Source organism: Nematolebias whitei, chromosome 15, assembly GCF_014905685.2.
Source record: "Nematolebias whitei isolate Nwh7 chromosome 15, NemWhi1, whole genome shotgun sequence".
Taxonomy (NCBI): domain Eukaryota; kingdom Metazoa; phylum Chordata; class Actinopteri; order Cyprinodontiformes; family Rivulidae; genus Nematolebias; species Nematolebias whitei.
In genome coordinates, this window is record NC_056512.1 from 35,408,418 (window position 1) to 35,422,404 (window position 13,987).

At 39.1% G+C, this 13,987-nt stretch overlaps 1 protein-coding gene across 2 annotated transcripts in view; it reads left to right on the forward strand.

Moving 5' to 3' along the window:
- olfm2a (olfactomedin 2a) overlaps positions 1 to 13,987 on the forward strand; it is a 68,439-nt gene that overhangs the window by 26,600 nt on the left and 27,852 nt on the right. Inside the window, exon 1 of one of the 2 annotated variants that reach the window (XM_037688427.1) lies at positions 9,343 to 9,536. The exons of the other annotated variant lie outside the window; for it this stretch is intronic. Coding sequence (XP_037544355.1) covers positions 9,393 to 9,536 — 144 coding nt within the window. The 5' untranslated portion in view covers positions 9,343 to 9,392. Of the gene's footprint in view, positions 1 to 9,342; positions 9,537 to 13,987 lie in introns of those variants that run through there. 2 annotated transcript variants of the gene reach the window in all.

Sequence of the window (13,987 nt, forward strand, 5' to 3'; positions counted from 1 at the left end):
CCTGAGCCTTTTGATTTTTTTTCTGCACTCGAGTTCAACTCCACATCAAACATATGAATAACTTATTTACTTTTCAATTCCATCAAATTCAAGACTGCCACAGGTAAATTTGCACAGCCTCAGAAAATTTAACTTACTCAGAAATGCCTATAACACCATCAGCTTTGCAGATAATGAACTAAATTGTGATGAGAAAATAGAATAGTCATTCCTAACACTGACTTTATGCACGATGTCTTGCAAAACCTCTTTGATTGTGCATCAAAATATTTGTTAAAGTTTCACCAAAATGTCTCCAACTGTCATTTCTCATCATGAGACGATCTTAGTCTAAAACTCTGAAACTCTGGCATGAACGGAGGTGAAAGACGTGCATTTTTTTTTTTTTAAGAAATGATAGGCCTTTAATTTTACAGATGTGTTTCCTCACAAGTGTGTCAAAAAAAAAAAATCTGTGGTTTCCCATAAATCCTTTTATCCCAAATCCATAAATATTAAAATGTGTTTGTCATAGTGTCTTCTGCATCAAGGTTAAATCTATCTGAAACAGACTGTTGTCTTTTTTTTTTACACCTTGCAATCAGGCAGTAGTCAACAAAGAAATGTCCCAGGAGCAAAAGGCAACCACAATTCACAGTGACATGTTGTGAGGGCAGCAAAGAACTATAATTTTAACAATTAGTGAATGAACGCGACTCCTGAAGGAAGAACTCATCTCCCTCTCCTTTTTCTGCATAGAATATTAATGAAAAAAATGACCTTTCTGATATTGTGTCTGCCCTCAGATCTATTCAGTTCCAAATATCATCATTAGGCACAGCAGATCTGCACAGTCTGCAAAGAGCAAGCTGCAAAACATCTTCCATCACTTAAAAACCAAAGAGCTGCAGTTTATCATAAACTGACCTTTGCAGCGTTTTTAAATCTCTCTCCTTCATTCTCATATTTTGGGATGTGCACAAAACTAAGATGTCAGTGCAGGACGCTGTGTTAGCTGTACAGTTCAGTGCCTGCTGAATGTTACATCTGTCACTGCAGATCCACTCCCACGATCCAGCAGCTCCCAGTGGTGTGAGGACTCTCAGGCCACTCTTTACCATTAGGGCCTTTTTACCTTCCTCCCACCTCCACGTTCTCACTCGGAACACTTCTCATCTCACACTCGACTGACTCCACATTAGCCTACGTTCATATAAACCTCTCATTTTCTCTTCTGTAAGCTCATTTCCCCAGTTTGTTGATGTTTTCTTGTCTGTCTGTTTCCATAATCACTGAATGGATCAGTTCATGTCTGGAATCAGTAGAGAACGGTAGAAAAGAAGAGGCTGTAGACAAGACTGTTCATTTATACAAAAAAACACCCCCTTTTTTTAGCAGCATAGCTAAACTCTGGAAAAGCATACAAAGGCAAGTTTGTTTGTTTTTACAAAAGTTTTTACTTTGCCTTTTTTTTTTTTTTTTTTGCCTCCAACTGGCTGTAAATGTAATATTCAGTTAGGGGCTGTTTGGGGATTTCTTTTCTCTGCATACTGTGCCTGTGTTGTACTAATAATGTCCCCTTAATTAAATGTTACAGCTTCTGTGAGCATTAATGACCTGAAGATAGAGGAAGCAAATGGAGAATTCAGTGTGAGCTTTGACGAAAAGGTTGAACCCTGCAGGCTGCTTCTGTCCCTTCATTTTTATTAGCCGTGCAGTTTATAGCTGACGGGCTTTGGTCATGGTTTTGTTTTTCCCTGACCATTTCTAACACAGAACATTATGCTGCCATCTACTAAAGCAGACTATAATTGGCAAGGTTTCGCCACTCCTCTCTGCTCCCATTAGTTCTGCTGTTGCAGACGTGGCAGAAAACAGACAAGATGTAAACTCATCACCTTAGGGAATTTCAAATACAACATCCTGTGTGGTTTTGTTAGATGCTTTCACTCTCTGTCTCTCTGCCTCTTTCAAATATCACAGCATCCGTCTGAATCATCTGTTCTATCTGCTGGGTTGTTTCTTTGACTTGTTTTCCTCTTGTGTAATCCTCCACGGTCATTAGCCAATGATGGTGATACCTACACTCTGTGACGGCATGACATTTGTAAACAGTGACTCATAAGCGCGCAGTCACTTTGTCCACTGGCTGTCTCTTTAATCCTCCAGCAAAGCACTAACAATCTGCATCCGAACATAAATAAACTCTTTATTGAAGTAAAGTAGTGGCATTCCTTGAGGGAATGAACGTCTCCCGCAGCTTTTCATGCCAGACACTGAGATCAGCTTAAGATAAGAAATGAAAGAGTTTTAACAATTTAGGTAAAACCTTGAAAATAATGTTAAAAATTTCTCCCTTGCTCTCGGTGAAGGCGGACGCGTTTCCCTCCTGCTCGGCTTTTTGCGCTGGTTTTTTTTTTTTTTTTACATTTTGCAGTTTTTTGCAGAGATATTTTTTTTACCTCCTCTTCCTTCATGTTCCCCTTTCTCTAATAAAAAAGGAAGTGCCTCTCAGTGAGGCTGCAGCCTCAGACACCCCGTCTACCCTGTCTGTTGTATGTTTGTTTGTTTGTGTTTCTTCAGATGGGCTGTACTGAAATGTAATTTTGTTGTGCTTCAGTGCAGTGACAATCAAGCTGACTCTGATTCTGCACAAGCTCATGCAAAATTACATGTCAGCTTTTGTATTGTGAATGACTCTCAGCTACTACCACATCAAAATCTTAGCGTGATAGCTGCAAAAGGACCTGAATCATAGCTATGTTAGTGTTTCTGTATATGGTGGTGACGTACATTATGGATTATGTCTTCAAAAAATTATTAAATGTAGATCCAAGAAACAATTTCTGAAAGTTTCAATCCTGTTTTTCCTGTGTTTCATAAAATATTTTGATGGGGCAGGAACATGAACATACACAGCTATGAGCAAAAAACATAATTGTCGGCCTTCGCCTTTTGACAGCTGTCAGCAACAATTCTTATAAGATTCATGCATCAATAACAAAATAAAAACACACTGAAAGTATCACAATGAGATAACATAACATTAGTAGTGCAAAAGTATATTTTAAAATATTATTTTTGATTGGGGAACTGGAGCCTGCAGCCTCAACAGGATGTGCATTTATGACACGTGTTGACAATTGATGCACTGTTAGTGATGTTACCAGAACTCTGTGAAAGATGAGTTATGGGTGGAAAACACTAAATTATTTTGAATTCTGATGACAAGGCCAGCACCCTAAGTTCAGCAAAGGGCATTTCGAAGAGACATGTCGGCGCAGTCTCAATTAAAGAGCTTTCATTTTGAGTTTCATCTACCTTTTTACTGGCAGTTCCAATATGCCGTCAGTAATTATTCCATTCACAGAAATATCTTTTCCTATGTAAGAGAGAGAAAGTTTGATTAGCTGGATGGGAACAAAAGGTCATGAAGTGGCTCAGGACTGCTTCTGTTGTATTAAAAAATGTGAAGGTTTATATGACGTCATTAGGTCACCATGTGGTCAGAAACATCACTGTAATTATGGGCATGGATGCATACCCACATGTCTTTAACTTTGGATGTGGATGCAATATTTAAATGGATGTTTGCCTGGAGATGGGCTGCAGTGAGTAATGTTCAACTGGTGCTGCTGGCATGGTAAGGGGCAGAATGCTGAGCCACGCTGTGCTGCAGAAGGCAAGGCAGCTGATTGGCGCATGTAGTTCTTTTGTATTGCGTTGAGCAGGGCTTTTCTTCAGCATGCCTGAGGCAAAACGTGGCACCTTACTTGAGCCTGATTGAGCCATCTGCAAGACAAACATATACAGTTTGTCACACCCAGTGTCCAACAAATAAGCCTGCATACAACCCCGTGGACTGACGGGATCATAATCAAGAGAGCAATCAAGAGCAATCAATCTTTGCATGAATAAATTTGAATGCGAGTTCCAGGAATAAATTGAGATTCAGTAGACTGACCTAAGTTTGCTTTTCACTCAGTTTGCTTGAAGTAATAAATTGCTGGGATGTAACATTTTACTTGTTTTGCTCTATTTATATAACAATACATTGTTTTTTAAGACTGAATTTTGGTAAAGACATTTACATTTATTATTATTATTATTTATTGATTCATTCCAGACATGTCAAAACCATTGTATAGGGTGTAACAACACTATATGAATCTGTGTATCTATACATGCATATATATGCCTACACATATCGCACACACATATGCACATTTGAACATATACATTTATTTTACAAGGAGTTCTATAAGTAAATGCATCTGCTCTGACTAAACGCACACAAAATAAATAAATATGTAAAATAAGTATATACCCAATGTGCACACTTATTTATGTATACATACCCATGTAAATGCACAAATCCCATTTAATGCATCTGAAAAGGGGTATGAATAAGTAAAACTTATTTAATCCTACCCCTTCTCCAATACTCTATAGTTACACTTTACATTCATTCAGTTTTCCGAGTCTTATGAGTTTATGATAGGAAGGAAAAAACAAAAACATATATAAGCATATAAAATAATGCAGAAAGTAATCTAATATTATTCTAATGGTAAATTTTAGAGTTGTAAATTCACTTCCAGAGACATTCACCTCCAACTACACATTAATCAGTACCTATGCTAAAGGCAAAGGTTGAGCCATAATGTCTGTGTGTATTTCTGTTTAAACAGTTGGCAACAAAATAATCTCCGAAATTATTTAACAGATTTTAATAAAACTTTCAAAAAGTAATCACTGGGTTGACATTTACTGATGATGAACCTTTGGAGTCAGCTGGATTCCAGATGCAGCCACAGTACAACAATCTCACCAAAGTCAGGGATATCTCTTATTTAGTGTGCAAATATAAATGCAGCATTTTAAGTACAAAAAAGACCCACCACATTTACAGTGTGTGTGTGTGTGTGTGTCTGTGTTGTAGTCAATAGAGCCAATAGTCTTCATAGCAGATTTTTTTTACTGCTGTTTCTGACTAGAAAAAGACATTTGCAATTACTGATGGCCACTAAAACAGTTGGGTTGCGTCTCATGCAGCATTGTTGTTTGTATTCTTCTTATTGTTTCACAATGAGGTGGTTACCGTAAAGTGCATGGCATGGCTCAGCCTGGGCCACTCACACAATGCTGTATTAATCACCAACCAAGAGAAATAAGGACATTTTACAGCTCAGTGGAGAGAAAGCTTTGTTTGAGCAAGTATTGATGCACACAAACAAAACAGTGGATACACGACACATCGGCACAGGAGTCCCATTTTAATGCAGGTTTTTTGTTATCATAGAAATGTAGTCGATATTTGAAATGATTTCATCATCTTTAGGCTTGTAAAGCTATGCTGATGCAAGCTAAGCATGCAGTGCATGCTGTAGGCTCGTGTGTAAGGTGTTCCAGCAAGCTTCAACCATTAATTCATAATATAATCATCTGTAATTAACAATGTCCTACTTTACTGTTGTGATCGCTCACTGATTGAAATATTGAACATATTAATATTAATAGCATGGTCTCCCTGAGATTCATACATGCAGATGTCAGTTTGACTGAATATTTTAGCCCTCCTGTGGTGTCTGTGAAATTTAAAACACCGAATGCGTTTTCTCTACTAAAGGCCCACAGGAGCCATTAATGAATTAAACAATCCATGTTGAAAACGTTGTTTCTTCTGACCTGAACCTTGGGGCAAGGTTTATTCATGTTGTTTCAGTAGTTGCCATGGTAATAAAGGTCCCACTTTGTTTAGGATGATTTTGACGTTAATGCATTTAGAAGGCTGCAGGCTTTGTTGTCCATCAGCTAATTAAGGAATCATGACTCAGAAAAGTCGCCAGTGTGCTCAGAACAAGATGACTCCAGCATATTTCGAGCTCAGACAGAGCTCACTTTCTGCACATCTCCGATCCCTTCATCATCATTTAAAATCGGCGTCCTGTCTGTGACATTAGCTGAGGTGTGGTTGGCTCCGGTGTTTTAGCTTCAGACTTGCAGCTGGCTGTGTGTTTGTGCTCTGTGACAGTGCAGCAACTGCTTGGTATTTTCTGCTCCCAAGTATTGTTACCTCACCCTGAGCCTGTGTCTGCGGCCTCGGGGCTATGTAGTGCTCTACTGCCATCCATGGGTTTGCAGAAATTCTGCTGAATCCATGTGGTTGGTGGGCATTTTCACCATTTGAACTGATTAAAAATGTCCTCTATACAGCATGCCCTAGGCAAGGAGATAAGTAGGTTTTTTTTAGACGTTTATAATGAAGCACACAATTGTGTTGGTAAGTTGCTGAAGCACAAAATGCTTCTCAAATTAAAATTATATTGATGTTGCAATATATTTATGTTTGGCAAATCTATTCATAAGCATACAACGATACACATAAATAAAAAAAATGCATTAACTTAAGCTAGAAACAATAAAGGAAAGGACACAAGAATGATAAATTACTAGTTTTTCTCCTCGTTGTTAGAGGCCAAGAAAAGCAACAAACACAGGATGAGAGTGAGAGAAGGAGGAACGAGAGCAATAGAAAACTTGCATGTAATGACTCTGCAGAGCTACAGTACAGAGGAAATTAAGCTAGCCAATTATCAGAGTGGAAATTATGAAGAATGAGATAGCTGTAAAAATTAATCAAAAGGGATTAAATTAATACAGGTTAAATGGCTAGCTGCCTTCCTTAATGAAAGCTTGATCCGCCAACAGACTGTGATTAGTCAGTGGATTGTTGGAGCCTTAAAGCCTCTGAAGTGTGACACATCATCTGCATTTCTCTCCTTATTTTCATCCTCCATCACTTTAGAAAAATGGCCTGCGATCTCCACTTTGTAAATAAAAATGTGACATCAAAGTTGGGTCACAGGAATCATTAAAATCTAATTGGATTTAAAATTGAGCACCGTAAGATTGTAATGTGAACTCTTTAGAGACTTTGTTTGGTTACTGATTTAACTGTGAAGGTCGTGGTTTTTAAAACGAGCTGATGAATTATTGTATCAGACTCCTTTGTGCTTTTATTTGATGATCGCAATAAAACAAAGATGGCAATTTTTCAGCCACTGAAGGACTAAACAATCACGTCTTCTCTTAAATCCCAGAAATTTCATTATGCTTTACCGTCACCCTTTATAACTTTTCAGAGGCTGCGTTGTCTTACTTTATGAAATAGACAGATACTTTGAATTGCATTCATCTTTTTCTGCAGATATGCAGCAATCAAACTAACTGCAGGACATTTTTAAAAATAAAACATATCTTAAACTTGAATTTCTTCTTATATTCTTGCCAAACTCATGCCATTATTTATATACAGTAACTGCAGTTGTGCACTGATGACAGCCCCTTTAATTATCCACAATAGTGTATTAGTTAACACCAACCTGGTTCTTTGTTTAAAGTTTATTTAATACAACACAGACAAGAGAAGCTCAAGGATTCAAGGTCAAGGAAAGTCTGCATCATGTTTTAGTCTTTGCTGCCATCTAGTGGAAATGACCATTACTACACCTTTAATGCTGCAGTGAAAGAAAAAGACAGCAAATGTCTTTTCACAAGATCATTATCAAAATGGCATTGATAATATTTATTTACATGACATAAATATATTTAATCTAAAGAAACATGTATTTGTGTTTGATGCGAATGCAAATGTGTTCCTTGCTTCATTAAAACGTCTGTAGACACAAAATATAGTAATAATAAACATTTGACCCTAATGGATGGATATGAAACTGAAACATCCCCATGAGATGAAGGTTATCCATCACCTGATTCACTGCAGCTCAACAAAAGGCTGCTTTTGGTTGCAGTTTTATTCAGAACCACGTGGGGGCAATGTTGATGCAAAAATAGCTAAATAGCTGAAGCTAGCAGTGAGCAGTGTGCTGACACTGTTTGGATGGAGAACAGAAAGCTGTCTCTTCTCATATTGCTTCATCCCCACAGAGGAGTCTGTATCAGTCACCCATCAGGACAGGCAGGGGAGCAGAGCCCCACATGGCTGACAAAATTAATAAGTCATCAGACCAGGAAGAGAACGAGATGACTTGGCCTTTTTGTCAGAGTAGGCCATTCTATCCTCGTGTGTGCGGCAGTTTAGTGAATAAAATTGTGCTGCCAACGACCAATTTCTTTATAAGGAGAGGAAAACTTCATGCACCTTTTTGATTTGAAAATATTTCCCCTCATTTACAGACTCAGTGTGTCCTTCAAAAGGCTGGAATCAGGTTTACCAATCTCGGAGTTGGAAAAAAAAAATTCACAAACAGCTGGTATGTCTGATTGCATCATTACCTGCTTGGATTGTGCTTACAGATGCACTGGTTGAAACATAGTTCTTAAAACACTGCAAATATTCATGTTTAAAGAAGCACTCTGGCTTCCGTTTATCATATTTAACTAAACTGACTGCTGAGGTGAGTTGAACACAACATTTAGAGAAGTGTACGGGACTCAGTGGTATGTTGTTCGGTGAAAGTGATGATGTAATATGGGTTTGGCAAAGTGCAATGCTTGTAGAAAATGATTGGCTAGAATATGGATGTGGTCCAGGAAGTAACAGTGCGAGCTACAAAATGTCTAGACTGTCATGAAGCAAAAGTGATAGATGAGCTGTCGGGAGCAGCAGTAGGCAGAAGCACCTGGATCTCTCCCATTTTAATACCTTTGCAGAACCAGCTGTCCATGTGGCCAGCCTTCACATCCATCATGTCACATTCTCAGTCATCTATTCCAGACCATGAGATTAAACAGCGGGACAGTCGACTGTGCAAAGGAAGGTAGTCAGATGCCCCGGGCACTCACAAGCCCCATATACATCAGAGCTTTGAAATCAGCCGGTCTTACATCTACACACAAACACGCACAAACACACCAAGATGTGAGTCATAAAAAAACACCAAATGTCAGAGAATACAAGAGGGAAGGGGAAGACTGGATAGAAAACTGCATGCAAAACAGGGCTGGCAAAAAAAAAAAAGAAGAAAAAACATGAAACAGGAGAGGCTGAATGGGAGGGGATGAGACAAAGAAACAGCCATGCGCAGCTCTGCATCTTGAGGAAGAGAGACAGGGGAGAGGGAGGGAGAGAGGGAACCAGGGCTGAAGCTGAGACAGCCACTCTGAGGGGAAAGGCTCTCAGTGTGATGCTATTGGATGTGAACTGCTCTCCTTTAATCGGTCTCTGTCCATTTGTTTGACTGAGCCAGGAGTGTGTGGACGTATTACAGCTTGGCTTTATCCATCCTGAGAGATCTGCTGCTGTTCAGACCTGAAGCAGAAGCTGACTGACTTGTTACTCTGCCCAGGCTGTCTGAGGAAGAAGGGGGCTGACTGGAGCGAAGGTCTAGGCTAGGGCAGGGCAGAGCTGGCTGTCAGGCCATTTGTGCCGGGCCACACAGGAAGCAAACATGAGTGTTCCCATGCTCAAGATCGGGGCAGTGCTCAGCACTATGGCCATGGTGACCAACTGGATGTCTCAGACTCTGCCCTCACTTGTGGGACTCAATGGGACCACCGTCTCCAGAGGGGGCACCTCAGAAAGGATTATAAGTGTGAGTATGAATTAATTTGCCTTAAATGCTTGAGCAAGATCTGGTAAATGTAAAAAAAGACAACATGAGGAACGGAAGAGAATGGCACAGATTTAGGCACGAAAAGAGAGGATTTAAAATGAATGAGTTGAAGCGTGTGTGATAAGAGTTGAATAGAACTGTGGGAGAAAATGTTTCAGCCAGCTGTGAATGTTGCACAAAAAATAAAGCTACAGTTGAGTGGTTGAGCATTTGTGAATGCCTCTGTGGTAAGTCATATGTTTTTTGGCAGGGTGATGGGAGGTGGAGAGCTGTCCTGAGTGATGCTCAGGCTGATCTTATCTGTCAGTGAGCTCCAGGGTGGGAAAGACGGTGTTCATATTTAAGAGTGATGGCAAAGACTCCAGACAGTCCCACAGTTTGGTGTGTGCCGTAATCCCTTACTTTGTCTTAAAATCATCTCAGCTCTCTATTATTTAATAACAGTGACCTCATACTGGCAGACACTGAGGGCGATTTTAAAAATAAATGTAGTTCAAATGAGGTTTTAGAACTTTATATTGCATTTGTATATATATATATATATATATATATAAAAAAGTTTGTTCCATTCTAATTTTGCTAAAACAAGATGAAAAATGAGAACTGTCAAGACAAGGAATGAATATGACATTTTCTGTCTCATCTGCTGTTAGTGGATGTTTTTTTATATCCTGAGTGAGTTTTATGGCATCTTACCCATTAGGCAAATACCCGGATCTGTTGAAATGACAGAAATTGAACATCCCAAGAGGTGTATGACCATCTGGACATGTTTCTGTGCACATGTTTGTGCAAGAGTATGTATGTGTGCTGTCTTTGTGTGTTGAGTCATTCCTGTCCCAGGGGTGAAGTCCGTCTGTTTGATGGGACTTCTTGTAATTCATAACACCCAGCTGACATTTTATCTCTCTTAATTCTGCCATGAAGCATCAGGCGGAAATGTTTTATTACCCCCACTAAAACAGGAAAGTAGGACATCCTGCTGATCTCTTTGTTAAAAAGTCAAGCTCAGAAATATTTAATTGTAAGCAGTGGAGTTATCTCAGCAGGAAATGTTTGAAAGAAACAATCGTTTGCAACACAGAATTTTTTAATCGCATTAAACACGTCTCCTGCAAAGTCTTGTCAAAATATTCACCAGTGTAAAGATTTTCTATGCCTGATGTTGCACGTGAAAAAGGAAAAAAAAAAGATTTTAAAGTTTCTTGCTTTTGAACTCATTCAAATCAAGGCTCGTGACTTGTATTTTTACCATTTGCATTTCAAAAGACTAATTAGAATAAATTATCACACATTGTTTTACAGTACTGCCTGATTTATTTAAAAGGAATTATCAAGCAGAACTAGTGGAGTCAAATGATGTTATTAAAGTTCATTTCATCAATTATCAATCAGTTTGATGCAGTTACATTTTACTGGATTAGAACAGACTGCTGTGATGGAAAACACCTTCAGTTTGAGACGAGAGCATTCTCCACAACGACAGCAGATAAAACTTTCATGGGAAACTTGCCTCAACGTCGCATCACTATTAATGAGAGATTTGCCTCCTGAGATCATCTAAGAAGCAGGCATGACTCACAAAGGGTTTCGAGCTTCAATCAAAGACAATCTAGCTGTGCACTTGTGACACTCCAGTGCTGGCGTGCCAGGGGCTGTAGCATGGCTGCTCCTCACCATGGCACCCATGCATGTGGCTTTCTTCTCCCAGCAAAGAGTTAAAGTCTGCTACTTTCTAAATGTGCCTGTTTTCTAACCAGATGATCCAAGCACACAGCTGACTGGGTTTATATATGCTTTCTGTAATGTACTGCCTGGGTGCTTGTGCACATTTGGATAGTGCGAAACCATGTTCCATAATGAGTGGGAAACCCTTTGAGTTCAATGCATAGGACTATAGTGACTAGAAGGTATCAAGCAAAAACAAGGCATAAAGATCAACTAGGTTGTTGGAGTGGGACTTTTTAGAGATGCACGATGTGAAATTTTGAGCAGATATCCGATATGCCGATATGTTAAAACTTATTTGGCCGTGTTAAAGATGGGAGCTGGCTGGTCACCGGATCCGGAAACCACCTCCAGCCCACGTCTTTTCCCCCGGCTCGAATCTCCCTCAGAAGTGGCAACTCTCATTATCAATAAATCAAGGAAACGTCAATTAAGTTTTATCAGTTATATTAAATTCAAGGCAGGAAAAGGTAACAGTTACAGCGCTGGCCTCTCCGGTCTGTGACGCGTTCACAGACCCGGAAGAGCCCCGATGTCCCGTGTCATTACTCATTTATAGGGTCCTAGACTCCTCCTTCACAGAAGGGGAGCTCAACCTGTCAGTGTATGAAGGGGCGTGACTAAGTGTGATCTCTGTGGATCTTATGTGGTTCTGATGTGTTAGGAAATATGAGACGGTGCTTCAAAAGCCTTTCTACGTGATGTGGCAAGCAGATTAATCTCTGTTCTTTGATTGATATTGAAATCCCAGGGAGACTCTCAAAGCTGCTGGCCCAGTTTAACCCAGTCAGAACCGGGTCATAATTTCATTATAATCCCGTCTCTGAGCAGATCAAAACCATAGGACCTGTCTAGATAAAAATAATATCCAACAGCCGATAACCATTTTTTTTCCCCCCAAGGCCTACTTACAGAGACTACATAGCTTTCTCTGCTGTGGAATTAAAATACTACATTATTCTGCATGGTATTTGTCAATGTTGCCTGTTATCAAATGCAGATGCCAAAAAGGGGGCTGAAAATTATGTAACACTATGTAATTATATAAAATATAAAAAATAAAAAAAAGTGTCTTATATCAGTGAGTTATTTTTGATGGACTGGCCGATGTCCGATATTTCACTTTATCGCTAATATCGGACGATATCGATACCATGCCGATAATATCGTGCATGCCTAGAATTTTTATTTTTTATGCTGCATCATAAAAAATAATTTGTCATGGTCTTAGGAAAGTGTTTAACTAGCACTAAGAACCAACACTGCTATAGAAAAGTAAATCAGGCATTAACTCAGCTATCATATTTTGAGTTTCAATGAGTGGGTTTTACATGTTCCATTTAGAAGTGAAGGCAGAAAGCCTTTGTGTGACTTACTGAAGCTGTAAGGCTGTGAAGGTTCAGAAACATCAGTGAAATAAACGCTCTGGTTAGGAGAAGTTCTCACTGTATGAAATTCAGCCCATTTTCAGAACAGTTTGTAAGACTTGTCAAATGTCTCACATCTGGTTAATGAAAAGCGTCGACAGTCTCGCATAAGCACATTTGATACATTTTTACGTTAATTAGTGTTCTGAGCAGAAAAAGAGTGAAGGATTATTTATGTTCAAAAATGAAAGTCAGAGTGACTGATGTACTTGACGAACCAGTCATGTTCAGGTTTTGGTTGTCAGAAACATAATTTCAATACTAAACAATTTTAAGCATGATGGAAGTGCTGCATTGAACAAACTGAAAACATCAAAGCTAGTGGTGATGGAAATAGTTTGATTACAAGGCTCATGAAAGTGCTGCAAGTGGAGAAACAAAACATTCGAGCTTCCAGTCTGAAGTGGCAAAATGTGAAGTGGAAATTTCACATCATGTCATACACTGCCTAACTAAATACAAATTATGGGCCGATGGCCATTGAGTGTTCTTAAAGAAAGATAAAGGTGAAAAACAACATACATCATGGTTACAAAATGATTAACTGATAAGCTTCAGTCACAAGATAATCATTTTCTGGAGACAGACAGAAGTTTTTAATGCAATGGATCTGTATGAAAAGCATCCTAGAGGGCCTCTCATACATCAGTGTGTTTATAATTCCTCAAACATTTATAGCAAAATACATCATGCCCACAGAAAAACATGGTGAATGTTCTGGTAAGCTGTGACCCAGCTTCCCTGTCAGTCTGTGTCTGTAAGTTGCAGCTTTATTCCTGCTTGGGCTGCACAGTTGGAACACCATTGCCTCTAAGCAAGAAGGTTGCAGGTTCCACTCCAGGCTGGAGCGTTTTTCTGTGAAGTTTGCGTGTTCTCCTTCTTCATGGGGTTATAGGTACTCGCAGTTTTATTCAATAGTACAAAAACAAGCATTAAAAAGCTATTCTAAATAGGTGTGAATGTGTGCAGATGATTGACTTGCTTGTTCTTTGTGTCTTTATGAGGGACTGATGAAATATTCAGGGTGTACCCCACCTTTTGCACAATAACCTCTGGAAACAAACATCAAACCCCTGCAACACTGATGTAAAGAAATAGTTTGGCGTTACTGTACAATCCAAAAATATATACAGTAGTCCCTCGTTTATTGCAAGGAATCCGTACCCTGAAGCCCGGCAATAAGTAAAAAAACGCAAAATAAGAATAGTAGTACAAGCAGTAAGTAGTAGTTATATACAGTATATATATATATATATATATATATATACATAAATA